This window comes from Rissa tridactyla, chromosome 2 (assembly GCF_028500815.1).
Source record: "Rissa tridactyla isolate bRisTri1 chromosome 2, bRisTri1.patW.cur.20221130, whole genome shotgun sequence".
In the NCBI taxonomy this organism is placed as follows: Eukaryota; Metazoa; Chordata; class Aves; order Charadriiformes; family Laridae; genus Rissa; species Rissa tridactyla.
The window spans coordinates 134,533,097-134,553,158 of record NC_071467.1 but is presented as its reverse complement, the minus strand read 5'-3'; the positions used below and the strand labels follow the sequence as shown (position 1 = coordinate 134,553,158).

Sequence of the window (20,062 nt, the reverse complement as noted above, 5' to 3'; positions counted from 1 at the left end):
TGATCCTATTGTCTTCTAACCATATGGGGACCTTGCTGGCTGTTATTATGCATCTCTTCTATTATTAAATAGATTAGCGGCTAGACTATTCGCACAGGGAATGGGAAACCTAGGCTCATTTCTCTCCACTGCTAGGCTGGATTTAATATCAGAGCCCCCATGTCTTAGCGGATGTTGTTACCACTGAGGAGATCATAGACTGTTGCTGGTTAGGGACCCTCACACCATGCACTGAAGCTGTGCCACTGTTGGAAAGAGCACTGGGACAGTAAAACAGCATAAGCAGGATAAAGCCCATAATGTATGTCTATCTACATATCATACACTTATAAATAATGTGAGCCCCTGCTCCACAAACAGCTTATATGTTTCACATGAAAGAATCACTGGACAAAATGGAAACTGCTCCTGGAGCAAGGGCTGGAACCTAGGACTTCCCAGGCATTGAAGACATGATCAGCGGATGTGCTATAAAGACTATATTGGCATGAGTTTGGGATGGCTTGCATTGTTCACAAACAAAGGTCCGACTAACCTCTATAACCCTGAATTCTACTGTACTATTGATTTTGCTGTTATCTCTGTTCTAAGTACCAAAAAACTGCAGTCAGGATCACGCATCCTCTTCTTTGGCCGTTACTTACAGTTACAGTAAAAGAAATTTTCTCAAGAATTTTGAAAAGCAAAGAAGAGGCAGTGCCGGTAACTAATATTTTCTGATCCTGTTCCATCACGGCTCTAAATCTTTTGCACCAGTGCAATATGCATGTAAAGCTTCTGTTTACTGGTTTCATAAACATTTTTCATCCACATGAATTTTCTTTCAAGTAGTGATAAGGACTGTTTACGTCAGGGTCATTGGTGAATTTGGCTTGACATGCATTAGGCTTTCAGAAGAAATCAAACAATAAACTTTATAGTTTTATAAGAAACTATGTAAGTCATAATTAGCTCTCTTATCTAAGAGCACAAAGCTGTTTCATATTGACAGCCAAACTGAACAGGTCTCACAGAGAGAGGAAAAAAAATTGTCTAAAACTCAGCTCCTAAATTTGGCCATAACAGGTTTTCTTTCAATGATGGTTATTTTTTCATCAGAGGACTGTCCAGGGCCAGCAGTATAACATCCGCTGAAGTATGGGACCTCCCTCTTGCAATAATGCTTTTTATTCTTTTTTCAATCTTAATGCTGTTCCAGAACCAACTGTTGCTAAAGAATTCTAATACCGGGGGGATGAAATTCCTTGTGTTGGAGAGAGACTAGCAGCTCTACGGCCAGCAGTTTTAATAACAAGAGATGGATTTTTGCAGCTGGTCAGAGGTTTGGAATGTGAAAAGTTTTCCAGGAGAGGTGGGTAGATTGCAGGTGAAGTGGACAAATGGGGAGAATAATCACAAATTACTTTTTAGTTCTGAGGATTATCAGACCATTCCACAATTTTTCATTCGTTAACAGCCACTAGAGCTATAACTGATCATTTGATCAATGCATCCATCTATTGCAGTCCTTCCCCTTCTGTTCTGCTGTGAAAATGACAGTAAGAAAAGCAGAAATCTACTTTTAATGGGAGCAAGTTTCATCTCCTTGCCTCAGTCTGTCACTAAAAATAGTGATTGTTTTCCTGCCTGTTTGACCTGCTGCTGTGTGAAGAAATCTTGAAGTCATTTCTCAGCCATATTTTTTTGTCTAGTTGATAGGCAAAAAAACCCACAAAAGCAAAGAAGAGCAGGCTTTTATGATAATGTCATCATCGTCTCCCAGCTTCAAACACTTCTGCGGCTTTTGAATTGTCATTTATAACTTGGAACTGAACCGACCCATAATTCCCTTGATGCATTTAGAGAAATTGATAACAGACTGCTTCTTTTATGGCTCAGAGGAGGCAACTCCAATCACATCACTATTGGCAGTCAATATTATTTTCTGACATGGTTGTAAAAGTATAAAGGGGCTTATGGCATTTGTTTAGATGAGGAATGGGCTCTCAAGCTGTGCTGGGGTTTATGGGTCCAGATTACTGAGAAGCAAAGGGAATATGATGTTTGCAAACAGGATATGATTTTATTTAAGTTTGGGTTTCATACGTTGTTCCCTGGGGATTGTCCTGCAGACAGAAGAGAATTTCACTTTTATCATATGAAATTGGGCAGTTATCCAATCCCCCCTGCTCTCCCCCCACCCTCAAAAGACACTGCTCCAAACCTGTAATGTGTAAAGTCAGATCTTTAAACTGCAAGTGGAGGAGCTGGGGGAGAACACCACCCTATAAGAAATCAGACTTTTGCAGAATAAATATTGAATAAGCTGAACAGAGTGTAAAGCTATAAAATCTCACTACATTTTTTCAAAACTTACAAAATATTAATATTTTCTGAATGTTGAATTTCTTCCTGGCATTCCTTGCTGTAGTAATTGGACAATACTACTTTTTGTCCTGACCACACAGGAAGAAAAGCAATAAGAAAGGCAAGATTTCACTAGTATACAACTTTAGCAAGTCATCCAGGCAAGAAATTGTTTTCTGCTGCTTCTCAGATCTTCTTCTTCTGCTTCTTCCCTTGATCTTCTCAGTCTGAGGCCAGGACAAATTTTCAGCCTTTATATACTATGACTCCTCATTCCTGTTATTTGTATAAGAGTTAATGGTACCAACCTGGTTCCATTACCACAGTACAATAGTGTAAAAATTAAGAAAGTATTGGGGATGGCATTGCCTCCTTGTAGCAGATTTTAGGCTCCAAGCTACTCCTTATATCTGCTTGCAAATATGGCTGTAAAGAAATCAGACTGCCTATGGTTTAGGCACTCAAATTAAACATCACCTCCACACAGGTGGTACAATTAACTTGTGTCCTTCCCCTATATCCCAGGCTGTACCAAAATACGTATAGTTCTTGCAAAATATCAACCAAAAATATGTCTGTTTCCTGGTATGGGGAAAACAATCTGTTATTCCTAGAAGCTCAGCTACTCAATACGGTCTTCCATCCTGAAATAATTAATATACCTTGCTGCCAATATATTTACCCATTAATTTAAACTACTTGACTGAGTTGCCTTATTAACCTACTGAAATTTGCCGGTTATAACATTTTGGAGCAGATTGCGGGAGACTTCTGTGAATAAAAGACTTGTTTACCTCCTAAGCCTCTCTGGCAGCTAGACCATCCCTAAAGAAATTACAAGATTTAATCAAAACAACCTCACAGGCACATTATACTTAAATTGATACGTTTTCCATGACTTTTTAGGACTTTCAATTACACAGCGTTGACTGTGTGATGTCTTCTGCAGAAGTCATCAAAATAAGTGGTCAAAAAGGCCATCCTAGTACCATCCCAAGGCACAGCTTAAGTCCAGTGGGGATGGGACTGGAGTGAGGGCTGGAGGTTTGTCATCCCGGAGCATTCAAGGGTCCACATGCTCAGCCACTCAGTGCAGTTCCAGATAAACCGATTTAGGTTATCCACGGGATGAGGGCATGAGGGTATAATGTACTCCCAGCTGCTCTGGCAAATGCACTTTTTAGGTGGTATACCCCACCAGTTCTGGCAATTCATGAGAGTCAGCTGTTTCAGTGGACTATGTTTTGTAGGAATGGACCAATTTACATTGTACTTTAGTCTAGCTCTCATGCATAGAGAATTGCAGGCTTTCTAGCTGACAAGCGCACAGCTCCCTTGAGCGGGCAACCTAAAGAAGAAATAGGGAAATGAGAGAAAAACTGCACATTTGCTTGCTTTCAGTTCAGAACAATGACAGTTCTCTGAAGACTTTCTTGTCCAGCTCCACGTATCTAACTTTAGACAAATTACTGAAACAGCCAAAGCAGGACCCTGACCACCCTTGCTTATCTATATAACCATTAGAGAGCCATGTGCATCACTAGGACGAGAGTCAGTCCACCTAAGATCAGAAGAACTTGACTGGAGGTGCTTGATTTCCTTCATTGACAGGGACTTGAAGCAACTAAATTCCTAATTTTAGGCACATTCACTTTAGAAAAAAAATGTTAACAAGCCTGAGAACATGAATCTGGATGATAAGAGCAGGAAAGAGATATTATTCCTTTACTGAGGTACAGAGACCTCATCTCTGGATCTGGAAAGTGCAATGGTGTCTCATCTCTGAGCAGGGAGGGGATGCTTCATTTAGTTTATCAATACCATGGCCACAAAAAAAGGAAAAAAATATCTTCAAACTAAAGGGCAGATATTTTGTCCTGTTCTTGTCCTTTCATGACACTGAGGTGGTCCTGTGCCACGTTTGGCAAACACACAGAGTTTGATGTTTAGACCAGTGAGAGGTGAAACTCTTCAACTGAGAGACATAGTTCCTTGGCATCACTGCAGGCAGAACAGAATATTTTAGAATAGTCCCAGACTGCTTTAACTTGTGTCAGGCATGGATAGAATGCTCAGGGGTGGTAATCTGCCAACTGATCAAATGCAGATTTTGATCCCACAGATAGGTTTTTTTTTTGCCCTTTTTAACAGAGCAACATTTTTCCTTGGCACTAGGCTAGATTCAAATTGTAAACAAAGATACCGCACATAGAACACAGAATGTTATTGTGAAGTTAATGAACTATCATAAAGTCAAACCTTTAATGGTCTTACCTAATTTTGTGCATTTCCTAAAAACTGTTGTGTCGCCACAGGCTAGCATTATGCAAAGAAGCCTTATTTGCCAGAATATGAAACATTTTATATATATATATACACACACGCATATGTTAAATGTAAATAGTGGAATAGTATCATACACAATTTACTAATACTATTCACTCTCCCCAGACTTAATCACACACACACACATATGGATTTGGTGGGAATTCTGTAACTAAAGCAGAATTCACATTTGCACTTTAAAAACACATCATGTGTTTATTGATAGAATTTAGCCTCCAAGATGGACAGAAAAGCTCGCTGAAGAGGAAGCGTTCATGTGTTGCTTGTCTGAATAAACACCAGCTTCTAGCACAGCTCCATGGTCATGATCATCTACATCCAAGAAGAAAGCCGAAATGCTATGTATTGCTAAAATGTGTTCAGCAGCAAATGATCAACCTTTTAAAAAATAAGGCTTGAATTCTGCACATAAACTTTGTATTTTCTGTAACTGTATGCATTACAACCAACTACACTCTGTTCTGTCTATTTGGCCATGAATGCCTGGAAACTACATGATCAAACATAAGAAGGCAGTTGCAAAAGCATTTTCACACACTAATCCATTAAATACTAAAACAAATGTCAAGTTAAATTAATAGAGTACTCAGGGTTAGGTCTGAAAGTGCAGTAACATTTTTACAAGCATCTGGTGATATATGCCACATATCTCAGACTTGAATCTGGGCCTAAGTGTTTTATTTATGAGTTTTTTCTAAAAACAAGTTCTAATCCACATCTAATCCATGCTATCCTCCCTCCATTCCCCCTACCAATGATCCACACATCACTGTTTCACTAAGGTTTTGAGATCCTTTAGGGTGTCTAATGTACGCTTTATGAGACCCAGAGATTCTGAATGCCTGTCATAAAACTTAGTTTAAGAGAGTAACTGAATCAAACTATTTCTTCTGAAGGTATTATTCTATTCAGGCTTCAGCTTGGCTTAGCTTGATTCTTTTCTGATTCGCATTTTGCATGCAAAGCTATTTGGTTTTTAATACAGACCTCAAATATTGCTTGCTTTTTTACAAAATTTCACGTGAATTCTACTTGTACAGAAGTAGGGGTGCTGCAGTTTTATCAGAGGTTGACTACCACCATCAGTAACTCTGCTAGACTTTCAATTATTAATTTTTACTTAGAAGTTTTTTGCTGAGTATTTTCTGAAAATCAGCTTTGATTTGTAATATCTTTACAAATTAGATCACCATTGGCAGGTGAAACTTGAAAGACGTTAAATATTCTACATACAGAGGGTACATGTACTGTCCACATACCATGTTCTTCCCCTGAAAGAGGCTTTTGGGGTCAGAATTAATAGCCTCTCAAATTCTTTTTAGAAGTCCATTTCCATGAGTACTATTGCTGATAAATTCTCCTACTGGAATTATTCATACACAACAGAGAAGCCAATGCAAGCTCAAGTGAATTCCTTTTTTTTGTTTAAACAATGATTTGTGAAGATCCTTTGAACTATTCATCCCTCTGGAGCCTAAAGATCACATCCCCTTCACAATTTATTTGTAAACCACGCTGTTAGGCAAGAAAGTATGAAAAACTGATATTCTGGGTACTGTCTATGGCAGGCATTTTAGATTAAAGCAGCTGGAAACGCCTTTGACAGAACAAATCTCTGATACAGCTGTAAAATAGCAGTAAAAATAAAGGAAGCTCACTGTACATATTTTCCCTAAAGTAGCCCACTTCCACACACTTCCTGTATGTGGGATTTATGGAAGAGACGTCAGCCATGCAAACTTTTTCTCCTTTGTTCCTTAACGAGAGACATGGCTGACAGGCCATTCGTTAGAGATCGCTCCTTGGAGATGATGTGCACACCTTCGCTTCTTTAGTCATGGTGAGATGAAACAGCAGCTGAGAAGCACGTCAGAGACCTTTTGCTTCTTAGTGGAAATCACAGGGGTGATGAATGACCACCAGGACATCTGTAGGAGCGGGAGGTGAGAGCTGTGAGCATGGCACCTGGGAAGCTGCACTGCTGATGGTCAGGAGCGAAATATTCCAAACTTATGTGCTAGTGTTTGCTGGCACCAACTGTCTCCAAGAATGACAGACTCCTTGCTGGAAGTGATAGCAAAATGCCACACACAATTTTTAGAGGTTGCAACACTTCAGGAAAATATTTAATTTCTATTTTCATGCCAGGGAACTAAAAAACACAGTGATGGAAGCATATTTGCTCTGGCATAAGTGAAAGAGTGTGAGACTCTGAATGCTTTTAAAGCTAAAGCACAGGAATTTGCTCTGCAATACACAAGTTCTATTAAATTGCAGTATCACTGAGGAGGTCTGTACTCTCCTATATTATTTCTCACAGATTTCTTAATCAGTTTGTTTACTGCATATAACTACACTGTTCTTAGCTGACTAGATTTTATTTACTTCTCAGTTTTATAACCACTTATATCAAAGGACAATATTTTTTTTAGGTAGTAGTTTTTCCAGATTTGTGTTGAAACGTAGCCATCTGAAATACATACTGGATTTACTTCCATCTAAGAACAGTTGAGCCCGACCTCTGCTCTTTAAAGAAAGGGGGAAGAACCCTTTTAAACTACTGTATAGAACTGCCACTTTTTAGCTTGTTGTTGTTCAGGATATTGGACACATAGAATACAATCACTGTTATCAAAGGATCATCGCAGGTTAAAATTTCCATGAACAGGTAGATGACAGATTGCTTTTTTGAACTCTTCCCAGAGAATAAATAGAGCAACTCTGGTAGAAACATGTGGTAACTTTAGGAGGACTGGTTTTGATTTTTATGATGGCAACAGTTGTGCAGAGAATGCAGAGCAGGATGAGCAATTCAGTATATTTTTAATTCCTTTTGGATTGAAATCAGAATTCCGCTGTGGAAGCTGGATTTATGTTAAATGGCAAATTATGTGTGTGTGTGAGAGAGAGAGAGGGCAAGCTCTATGATGCTTTGGCAGAACCCATCCCGAAGTAGTAGCTTGGGCTGTCTTTTATATTACCATATAGTTATCAGTGGATGTGTATTTAAGGCCATTTCAGTTTACAGTAATTATTTAAGAAAGAGAAATAACTCACAGAGATGAGTTATAACTCACACACCATGCAGGGCGTGAAAAATGGGACGGTGTGTCAGACTGTGAGCAGCACCTCCGGCCAGCAGAAATGTCATTCAGGGACCATTAGGCAGATCCCAGGAGGTTTCTGGAGGAAGGAGGACTGAAACAGAGGATGAGTGAAGAGGTTCTCTAGCAGGGAAAGGGATGGGTAAAACAAAAGGCAGTTATAAATATATTTTTAAAATTCTTTAGAATTATTATTTATGCCATTTTTTGCCTGAGTTAGGTTCCAAATAAATGTAAATAGCAGGACAAGTAACGTTTCCAGTTTCAGCAACTGCAGTGATTTCAGAAAGGCCTTTAAGTACACAGTCCCTCTCTCAGATGTGTTTCCATATCCTTCCTCTCCACCTTCACACACACGTGCCACAACCTGAGCACAGTATAAGGGGTTGATAACTTTCAAACTTTATAGTCAGTCTTCCTTAATACCAAATATTCCAGCCGTGAGGGGGAAGCTTTCTAGCTGCTGAAACATCTCTGCTGCGAGGTTTCTTGTTTCTTAGCTTGTATTCAGTATGCTTAAAGTCTTCATTGTGAAAGTCAAGTTATCACATAGATATTTCTTGCAGGAAGCATTCATATCAAGTTCTTTTTGTAGTGCAAAGCAGGGAATTTCTGCAGACGGGGCTTGAAACATTAGTTGCATTCAGTCAGGAAAAGTTACCTACATTTCTTTTCACTTAAGTCATTCCCTTCCTCTTTAATGCCTCCACATCCACTTCAGGGACAGGTAGCTTAATTTCTATCATCTGTAGCTTTACAGAGTATTAGCTTTGCTACACATGCCAATGATTGAGCTATACTAGATGTACTTGAAAAAGCCTACAACCTACAGTGCTCATTCAGGAAACTCGGAGTGAAGTAAATCCATATGTGTGTTAGAAAGTCAGTGTTCAGATAGGGCTCGTGTTTTCTGGCTCTTGGCGCTATCGTGCACAATCCTTCTTTGAAGTGTTGCAGTACTGATAGGATTTTTGATAACGAAATGTGAAGTATGTTCATAGTTTAACGCTGACATTTTGATGCTTTAAAAAAATATTCTTTCTCGTTTGGTTAGACGTTCAGCCCATTTCCCTACCCTGACAATTTCTTTAAAGAATGTCCTTAAATGAAAATAACATACATATAATTAAGCCGAAAGAAAAAGGGCTAAGATTCTGAGTTAGAATTAATCTACAAATGCTGTATTTTCTGCAAGTTTTGTTTAACATTTTCAAAAAAACCTCCTAATCAAGATAGGATTTTTACTGAATTCTTTGGCTGTGCCAAAGCACTTGCAGAACAAAAATAACTTCTTATAAAATTCCATCTGACTTTTTCATAGTCTGTGATTCGGAAAGCATCACAGTTGTCACAAATTCATGCATACTGAAGATCTAGATAGACTGCCAGATATATGTGATACATACATAAACTAAAACCAGAAGCCAGTGTCTAATCCTATTCCCTTTACTTGTATAAAATCCAACCATTTCATCTCACACGAATAAAGAAAAGCATACCCAGTAGGGTTTTACATAGCTGCATTGCATATACAGTATGACAACCGGGCCAGCTAGTAGCTGTAATTTTAATGGGTTTACCATTTATATCACAGTATTTCAACAGCAATTTACAAAGTAAACATTGAGTAACAGTAAAAGAAAATCTCTGTTTAAACACCTGAAACATTTAAGGCAATACATAGCACTAATAGAGATATAAAATCGAGTGGGATGGCATTTTCCAGTCATTAGAGCTAAATCATTGGCTGTAGGATGGAAGTTTTTATAGGTTGTTCTTCATGAGGTACTCCTCAGAAATTCAGTCTGAATTTTGCATGATTGTGAAATAGAATTTGACATCTAAGTTTATAATACTGTGCCTTTTCAAGGTAATTATTCATATGTATATGTTAGTTTTCTTGTATTATAATAACTGTGCACTAAGGTATGTGGCTTCAGTCGGCTACCTCTGTCTTTGAGAATTTACCATTTGTTACACGTACCATGCCCAAGAGATCAGATAAAATATCCCGAATTTCCAGTGTACATTTAGGTGGTCATTTTTGAAAATTCCTCAGGAAACGTTGTTTTGTTTCCTGATTGCCTATTTTACTTCCAGTCCAGGCAAAATTAGTTAGCAGTCATTCAAGTGGTCTGAAGGAAGTTTTTCAGTGCAAGATATTTGGTCTTATTGTCCCGGTTCAGTCTCCTCACACTCAGCTGAAAGCAGAAAATGATAAATGCCGTATCCTGGCCAATACTCAGCGTTCAGTGGTTGGAGAGACTGCCGTCTCGTGTGTCAGAGCAGACAACTGTCTTGAAGGGTGGGTACTCTCAAGCTGTGGTTACAATTTTAACTTAATCGGCCTTCCTGGAAATGAATCATAGTCCCTTTGAGGATGCAGGCTCCTGCTTGTGCCCTGGTGTACTGAGCAGCTGCCATTGAATCATTTTCATCAGCCACTCCTTCATGTTAACCTTAATTTGCTAGCCATAAAAAGGGTAAGAAAGTACTCCCTCCCAGCCCTCTTGTTGATACTTCTTTATTTAAAGTACTGTGCAGTATTTTTCAAACTTTATTATGGTTTGATTAAATTCATTTAACCGATGACCTCTACTTATTTATCTCCTTATTTGTTTTAAAAATGAAAACTGATTCACAGTTTCTTTAAAGCAATAGAGAGACAACCCAAAGGTCTGCCTAATGTTAAAGATGCCATTATTTTTTCTACTATTTGGTTTCTTTCTTATTTCTTGTGATTTTCTTAGTTACGTATTGATTTGTGTGTGTGTCTTCCAGAAAGCTACTTAATTTCTTTAAATCTCAAGCTACCAATCTGCAAAACAAATATAATAAATCGTCTCGTACCAAGCTGATGATGCTTAATCGTGTTTGTACAACATTTTGAGTTTCTCAGGTGAAAACACAGTGTGCTGTTATTACTGTTATTCTAAACTTTGCAAGAAAAATTCAGTCTTCTTATTCAGGTCTATTGTGAATATGAACCGTTTTCATTAGTTCTGCTGCATGCACACAAAACTGATCAAAATGATAGAAAACTCAGGTCCAGTACACTGAAAAAAAAGATCAATTTCGTAGCTTGAAATATAATATTATTGTAACAGTAACGGCGAAGACATTTGACAGGTGTAGAGAAGATCAAGCTTCTTTCTGTTTCAAATGACTAATCAGAGAAATTCCTCAGAACCTCCAGAGTTGAGTAGCAGTTGCATCCATTTTCAATTACTTGATTTCTTTCTTTCTTTCCTTCTTTTTTTTTTTAAAGAAATTAGGAACAGAAGCTTCTGGTTCAAACTGAAAACATGTCTCAGTGTGCTTGGAAGTTATCCAAATAGCATCTGCCACAGTATTTTGTCTATGCCTAAACGTTTTTCTTTTCATGATAAATTTGTACGGTATGATACAATTAAATGCACTTCCCATGGAGCATCGAGGAAGTCTGGCTGTCTCTTTGGATGACTTTTTCAGACTATTTCACACCATCGTGTCTGCTTGGCACAATATCATTTAAGGGATATACAACATTTCACCTATATTTTTTGGTATGTTTCTGCAAATAAATAGTTACTAAAAATAGATTTCAAAAGTAAAATTTCAGTACAGTGATTGAAGCTGTACAGTAGTGCTGCTTAGCCCTCTTTATAATATTTCCTTTACAGTATTTTATCTTGATGATATTTTATAATATTTTATCTTTACAATATTTTCTCTATATATAGTCATATAATGTTTTAAGTGTCACACTTGCTCATTTAGAAGCTGCAGAAGATAATTTTCTCAGCTTTAAATAACCACATTCATCTTTTACTAAGTGGGACCTAAAGCCTTTTAGCCAAAACTTACCAGTTCATCAAAACTGGAGATAGAGAAAGGGTCGCACTGTATTTTATTTCATTTTATTTTCTGTCTATGGCAATAGTGACTACTGAAATTAATCTAAACTATTAATCGTTCTGATTTCAGTCGCTTAAAAATGACCCCTGCCTGGGTTGGAAAGGCGAGTGCTTACCGCTCTTTCGTTGTTTTGAAAAAGGGTGTAATGACCCGAGCTGCTGGTAAGTTTTGGTGGCACAGGTGTTCTGTGATGGCTGCTGGAGCCAGGGGTGGCCATCCCCTCTGGACGCTTTGTCCCGGGGCTGGCAGGTCCCCGTCCCCCCGCCAGTGTGAGGACCCGGGGCACGGCATCTGGCCGACGGCGAGCAGGCTCGGCCCAGCCGATATAACGCTGTTTGTAATGAGAAATCTAAACAGGGAATGGCAGCGAGGCATGACAGGAATGTGTTTCCATTGGAAAAGCCCGTGCAGAGAAAAAGCATAAGCAAAGCCATGTCCAGAAGGCCTTTCAGCTGGCCAGGACGGAAGACTGATGTTATTGTACACGGGCTGTCACGCTGCCAGCCCTCCCTCACGGGTTTGTTTTCTCTCATGCTCTCCCTCTCCCTCTCTCCCTCTCTCCTCTCTCCCCTGCCTTCCTCCCGGGGCCGGCTGTTTGCTCAGGTGGACAGTGACACCGTTTGGAACGAGCTGCACTCGGCCGGGGCGGCACGCATGGCGGTGGGCTGTGTCATCGAGCTGGCGGCCCGCGTGGCCTCCCGGGAGCTGAAGGTGAGGTCCGGGGCCGCGCCGTGGGTGGGAGAGCTGGGGCGGCGAAGCAGCGGCGGGGGGGGCTGAAGGCAGGGTGTTGTTCAACCCCGGGGAGGGTGGCGGGAGGAGGGCCGGGAGGATGGCCACCAAGGTGTGGCAGCCCGGGCGGCTCGTCCAGGCCTCCATAGGCTGAAGCAGCGGTGGGTGCCGCGGCCCGAGGTGAAGTTAGTCATGGCATGCGCATCTCTGGCAAGTGGCTGGGGCACTGCCTTTTCAAGTGAAAATTTTAAATACTTTTTTTTTTTTTTTTAATATGGTTGTTTGGTCACGTGCGTAACCTCAGGATGCCACCCAGAGAGAGGGCAGGCACACAGTGGGCCTCTTTCCAGGGGGAAGAGGGAGGCGGCTGGTGAGGAGAGCCATGACCCAGGAGGTGCCTTTCCGCCCGGCGTTCTTCCCCCCGTCTCCCTTTCCTCTCCTATCTCCGTGCCGCCCGATCTGCAAGGCATGATGTACAAAACCCAAATTATCCCCAGTCTAAACAATTTATAAAAGCTCCAGACCTGACGGACTTTGACATTTTATTTGGTATTTTAACAGCCCTATTTAAAGGTACACCATATGCAGCCAGAGTGCAGGCTTGCCCCAATAAACATTGTTGGAGCTAACATGTCTCCTTAATGAAACTGTTTATTCACTTTCCAGTCCAAATACTAATGGATGCAGTCCTGTTTCTAAAACCAAGAGAGAAATTCATATTTTAGAATTAGCATTGTGTGATGATTTTTAAAATTCAAAAATGCATTCAAACTTGAGAATTTTCTTCCTGTATGTCTGTCTTATTTCAGTCAGAATACGTTAGCTACGTATTTGGGGAGGGATACATATGTTTATGTGTATATATACATAGATATAGAATATATAGGTACACAAATGATAGCGTGCTCAGGCGAAATGCAGTACTATGGCTCTGACCCAATTGAATGTTGTTACTAAACTTCCATATTCAGACACGAAAATCATTAGCCAGGTACTACACAAAATGTACAAATTTTGAAATCTCAGATCAGGGACAGGGAGCATCATATGGGATCCTGTTGTGCACCCTTTCTGATGGGTATTTCATCCCCATTAAGCATATTGGGCACAAAATACTCAACTCACTGCTCATTATTCCCACTCAACGGGATTAATGAAAATGAAGAAGGATTTTTTAGCTAGTTTTTACCTAAATCTATGGTCATACATATGTTGGTCTCGAAGGCAATATAAAAGCAAGCTTTGATAAGAATAATGAGGTATGTCCTGTGTGCAGTTGACATGAGCAGGGTCTGCTGCAGAACCTTTACTGCTTACCTCTGTACATTTGTGGTGTCTTTCCACAGTGTGAATGCTCTTGGTTGTTCATGTGAGTGTGATGGACAGCTGGAAAGAATCAAACATCAGCCACTGTGAGACCTTGGTTGCTACTGGCATTGCAACAGTCTGTAAACAAATATTTTAAATTTAGTACTACTTTGTAGTTTACTGTCAAATTATTGTTGATCCTGAATTGAATCTCTGTCTACAGTGCGGAGAGTTGAAGCAGTCTAATGCAACCTCTAGTTAAGAAATAGGAAAGGTAATTGTTCAATAGACATGACAAGTAGTTGGTTTATACCAAATCATCAAGAAAATAGGAATGGAAAGGACTTGCTGTGAAAGAGAATCCGGAATACTCACACCATTCCTGACAGGTGTTTATCTAACCTGCTCCTATACTTCCAGCATGAAGCCCAATGACTTACATGCAACCATGCCAACTGTATGAACTAACAATCTGCATGTGGTATTTATAATTTAAGGTTATGGAAAGCTTACTGAGGCCTGACTGACAGAAGAAAAGCATGCTAGCATAAGATCTGGTTATGCACCGAACCTGACATTAGCTAGTTTGGCAGAGTCCTCCTATGTTTGCTTTATCACTGCATCCATACAAATCTTGCTGGCAAGTTGCTCCCAATAACCTCATACGGTAAACGACACTAGGGAGATTTTTGCAGTGTTTTCTGCTACAGGGTGTTCAGGATGGGATTTTAGGTAGCTGTGAGATTTTAGCCCCACGGATCTGTATGTTCCTATCTACCTTTCTGACTTTACATGCTGCTTTTCTATCTTGCTGCCATTTTTCTTCTAGAAACACACATGTCGCACTGATCAGCTGTTTCTAGCATAGGGAAAATGACAATTCTGTCGTGTACTTGTGAAGATCTGAGGGAAAATAAAGCTGACCACTTCCATGTGCATTCATTGAGCAAATATGCATGCGAAGCAAACATTTGGGGCCTGTACTGTGAGCACTGAGTGGGAGGATTAAGCTCTGATGGGAATCTGGAATGATCTGCTGCAGCTTCACAATCTTCGGATGACAAAAAAACGCCTTCCAAGTATTGTGTATAAGCTATAACAGCTCTGCAACATGTAAACAGCAACATGAGAGCAGTAAAGAAACATGCTGTAATTTTTCCCTGGAAGTTTACCACCATGGATTGCTATCAGATGGTGCGCTGTCAGTTTGGTGTCATTTTAAGGAAAAAAAATTAATTATGAGATGGGACACACTGATTTGTTCTGAAATCCCACAGTTCTGTGAGAAGAGCTGCATGTCCTGAAGTTCACAGTGGCAGACTTAATACACAGCAAGGACTTCCCACAGGGCAGTGCTCCAGATTGCAGCAGAGGAGGCTGTGGACTATCTTCCCACTGCACTGGGGAATCACAGATGCCTGTTTCTGAAACAGCCACAGAAACGTTAGGATAACCTCAGAGTAACACTATCTAGCATAGACCAAGTCTGAGACAAGAAGCCTCAGAAATGAGAAACAGAAGTCATTCGTTTAACAAGTGCTTTTCTGACATGAGAATTATCGAATTTGTCAGTGTAGTTGGGTATAAGCAGCCTAAATATTTCTTACAGCTTGATGAATCAATATATATGTTTTAAAAAATCTAACATAATTTTCCTAAAATTAAAATGAATATAATAGTTCATTTTATGGACAGTTATTAAATTAATTTTAAAAACAAATTATTTGCGATACTGAAGATAAATGTCTTCACTGCCTAGCTAGAGCATAGAAACTAAAAAACATAAACTGCCCTGTATTGACTGGCATCTGACATTTAAAGTCCATTTCAGGAACGACAGGACATTTCAATTTTTATGCTTATTACATGGTTTAGACTGATATCACTTGCATAGAGTGATGATAGTGGGTTTTAACTATAGGTTCATGCTGCTAAGAAAAGGGTTGAGACTACAAAATAAATTATGAAAGTCTGCAGAACAATTGAGAGATTCACTACAGAGCTGGGCATGAGTCAAACTCGTACCCAAGGTGAAAGGTTCTTTACTTTATTCTGAATTTCCTGAGACTATCAGTCCCATTTCACACAGGTCTCATCTGAGAACAGCAACATTTTGTTCATCTGATTTGGAGAGTGTTCAAAAACTGATCAGGAGTTAAGAGTTCTCTTCACTGTAGTTCAAACCCCTTGTGAGACATCAGGTTTCTTTGATCTCCTTGACTAATGGGGAAAGCATCAGTATGACAGTGCTAAGGATGTAAAACAATAGGGTTTACTGAAATTCTACTGCTGCCATAATAGTAAACGAAACTACTGTAGGGTTGTTTTTTTTTAAACCAAGACAAATTGTCCCTTCTCTGGGGAGTCTTAATCTGGATGTTTTCTATTTGATTATATCAAACAATCAAAATCAAGGATTGGGGGGTGGGCATTGCTTAATAATATAATTAACACTCACTGAGATACATTTGATACACTTTTGAGATAATATTTAATAGACAATAAAGACTCACACTGCCGAAATATATGATATGACAAATGTGATGTTATACTGAGTCAAATGCAATGCTTTTCCTCTTTCATGAATTTATTTACACATATGATGAATGTAGATGGCTTTTAATAATCTGCTGGGTGAACACAGATGTTTAGAAGAGTGGAGTATGCAGAACTGGGGGAATATAATTCCACTGCAGCCATTAGCTATATCCAATAAATAATTTTAACAGGTAAGAGAAGTCTTATGATATATTCCTTGGGGCTTGGGGAAGAAATACAGGCAGTGCCCTACATATAATTTCTTGCATGCAGTATAGTTTGTGAACTTGGAAATCATCGTCTCTAGCCTCTACCTAATGATTTTACCTTCAGAAAGAGGGCCCTAACAGATCTGCATCTGCAGAGAGAGCATTTCTTTCCTGGAAAAGTCTCCTAAGGTTCTCCTTCTTCTCTCACGTTGCCACAGGAAAATAGAGATGTGCTAGAAGCATTTTGCAAAAGAATATGGTACACGTGGAGGTTCAGGCTGTGACACACATCCTGTCTGCAGCTGTGACACAGCATCCACCTCTGCATCTGCAACTCACAGTGTCCCAGCCACCACCCTGCAATAATGAGGCAGATTTCAGGAGCGCATGGTCTAATAATGGCTTGGTGGCACTGGGAAGTGCTGTCCTGCCCTGGTTTCCCATTTATTTCCCATCCTGGCCTGGCTGCTTCCCTTGCATCGACTAATGCTCAGCTCAGTTCACCTCCCCTCCCTGCAGGTGCGCTACTTCACTCACAGGCAGCTGGGCACACAGAGACTCTCCCCTTGCCTGCACCCGGCTATCCTGCACGGCAGGCGCTTCCCTCCTGCTGCTGAACTGGACGAGTACAGAGGTCATCCAGACCCCATATTAGACAAGTCTTAGAGGAAAATAAAGGAAGGTTTCTGCATCTGTGGTCTCTCTTGAGTTTCAGATTTCATTTATAACTCTTAGAGCCTGCAGAGAATCTCACCTTTATGACTTAGCTTGCCAAATTATTGTTTTTTTTCTAAGAGTTCAGATTGCTGATATTTCCATTTTGTTAATCAAATTATTCATGCTGATGCTGCCACCTGTTTTGTTACCATATATTAGGTGTTTATTAAATGATTACTACTACTTTTGAGAAGTTGGAATTCAGATAGTGGATTATGGTAGTATGACAATTTTGCAGTAATTATACTTTGTTGAATAGTGTCCTTCAACATGTTATTTGTTCTTGTAATCGTTGTTTTATCGTGTGCTGTTTTGTGAACAATGTGTCTTAACTTCTTTTCTGATAACAAGTTGTAAATTTGTCTGGCTGCCTTTTAATATCTCACAATTGACTGGCAGGAAAAAGAAATATAAAATTGTACCAGTGAAAAATATAATATAAAAAGAGTATACCTAACAAGAACTTCTTTTTGCAATGGGAGATGACTTTCCATCATCATGGGCAACTCAGTGCCAGAGCAGACTGTGGAACTACTGAAAATCTAAATTTCTGAAATGGTTTTACTTCAGCCTCAGATGACCCCATTCAGTAATATGATAAGATGGAATTAATTATTTTAAGTACAGTACCCATAATAAGGATTACTGTCTGGTTTACTTTGCATATCCTTTAAATATGTCAACATTGGCCGTGGCAGCACTCTTTTTCTTGATGGAAACACGTAAGTGCCATATATTTTAATTTGAAACAGAAGAGGCCTACACAATAAACTATCAAGAGCTGATAATATCTGTATAGTTATTCCCTATTTTTAAAAAAGTTTGAATGAATTAAGAAGCATTTTTGCAAAGGAACACTCAAGAAAAAAGACATGTAAGTTAAAAGCGCAGTCTGTGACTGTCTTGAACATCTACTTCAGCTGAATTGAGTGAACACAAGCCCTTTCTCTGCCTTATAGGTATGTGTGTGTGCATGTGCAACACGCACACATGTGTAGAGTTGCCTGTTGATAGTTAGGGGTCATTTAACAGAATGAAAGCAATTGAAATGAGTTTCCTCCAAACCAGAATCTGATACGTTCCTGGGATGGTTCTTTCTGATATGTCAGGTTGAATCAATACCAAAATAAACCTGCATTTGGTCATTGCTGCTCTGGTGTCACTGTATAATCTGTCGATAATTTACAGCAAACTTGAAACTCTCATTCCAAATGAGGTTGGTTATTACTGTCCTCAAGGTCTTTGTCACACAGGGCTATGGAAGAATCATCATACGGTAAATTGTACTAATCTAGTGAATAAGCAGAATTAGCTTAATCAACCCCCTCTTCCCCCCAAGCTTTTAATTTTCTAGTTTTAAAAGCATTTTGTACAAAAATTGCTCAGTCATATTTCACGGCTCTACTGCTATGTTTTCTTAGCACAGAAACTAAAATGTAGTATCTTTCTAAAGACAAAAAGAGCTGAAAACAAATGTCTTCCTAGTCCCACAGTGTCCTCCCTCCAGTAAAGCTTCTGGCCAGCAGATTTCCACGCCTGTCTGAACAACACCAACCCCTGCTCAGCTCCTCTGGTTACCTACAAAAATCTCCTTTCCTGGGAAGTGGTCTGTGCTCAGGTGCCTCCTGGACAGTGCTTCGGCAGGCTCTGCCCTACCCGTGTTTCTACCTCCCTGTCTCACCCTTTGTCCTATAACACTCTCCCTCTACCTTAAAAAAAATTCTGAGCAATGTGTGGCAGCCACAAAAAGAGGCATTTTTTCCACAGCCAAGCACTGCATTTTTAACAGCGCATAGAGTGTAACAAACAGTAACAAATGAATGCTTATTTTACTGGTGTTAAAGATATGATTGATAAAAGACATCAATCAAAGTTACCAATGAAGTCTTTGAGATAGTAGTTTGTATTCTTTGCTTTTACAAAGTTACAAAATTACAAAATTTTATATGGAACCATCTCGTATATACTTTATCCCAGCAATTATGGTTATATTTATAGTTGAATGACTGTTATTATTTCATATAGCAGCACAAATTTAATTATATGTGTGGTACATAGCTTATGTCCATGACCACTTTGTTCATAAAAGTCTTTATCTGTTTTCTTTCCCAATATAGTTAACACTAGTTCTGGCTAAACAGGCCATCAGAGTTGTACCTAAGTTTGCCTGCAAACACCAACTTTTCACTTATATATTCTGGTGTTATCCTTCAAGACCTTCAGGAAAGCAGACAGGGAACTCTTTGTTTCCATCACAGTTAAATGTTTAATGTCCATTTCTATGTTCTTGGCCTCTACTAGCTTCTTCTGCGAGACAAAATGGTATTCCCTCATGTCCATTACCGTTTTCTTGGCCAAGTCTACGTGCTGCTAATACTGCTTTGTTAAATCATGGGTCCTTGTTCACTGCATTTGTAGACCCCCAGGGCCAGATATTGATTCTTGCTCTGGCAGTATGAATAGCTTGTAAAATTGTCCTAAACAGGTACCTGAGGATTGCCTTGGCCTTACACCACTCACTCTTGTGCTTACCCTCCCTGCTGGATGGCATAGCTTGGGATCATGTTACGGCGTAAGTGACATTGGCAAGAATATGGTTATCTTCTCCAGGGTACTAGTTGCAAGGGGATTGTTGTTAGGCAGCCAAGACTTAAAGCAGCCCTGATGTTTGTTATTGTAGGAGTTAACTAAGCCAGAGATAGCAGGGTTAAAGATGGCACTAAGGCCACTTCAGCGGTTACACCCTGACAGATACACTGTATGGAGCACCTTTTAAATATGAAGAAATAGGGGTTTATGTAACTTTATAAGGATACAAAGTTGTATATATATATAAAATATAAGGAATATAAATTCTGACAGGAGGAA

The 20,062-nt window shown here is 39.6% G+C and overlaps 1 protein-coding gene across 1 annotated transcript in view; it reads left to right on the top strand.

Moving 5' to 3' along the window:
- LOC128905110 (histone deacetylase 9-like) overlaps positions 1-20,062 on the top strand; it is a 150,284-nt gene that overhangs the window by 28,324 nt on the left and 101,898 nt on the right. Inside the window, exon 7 of the mRNA XM_054190594.1 lies at positions 12,297-12,404. Coding sequence (XP_054046569.1) covers positions 12,297-12,404 — 108 coding nt within the window. The remainder of the gene's footprint in view (positions 1-12,296; positions 12,405-20,062) is intronic.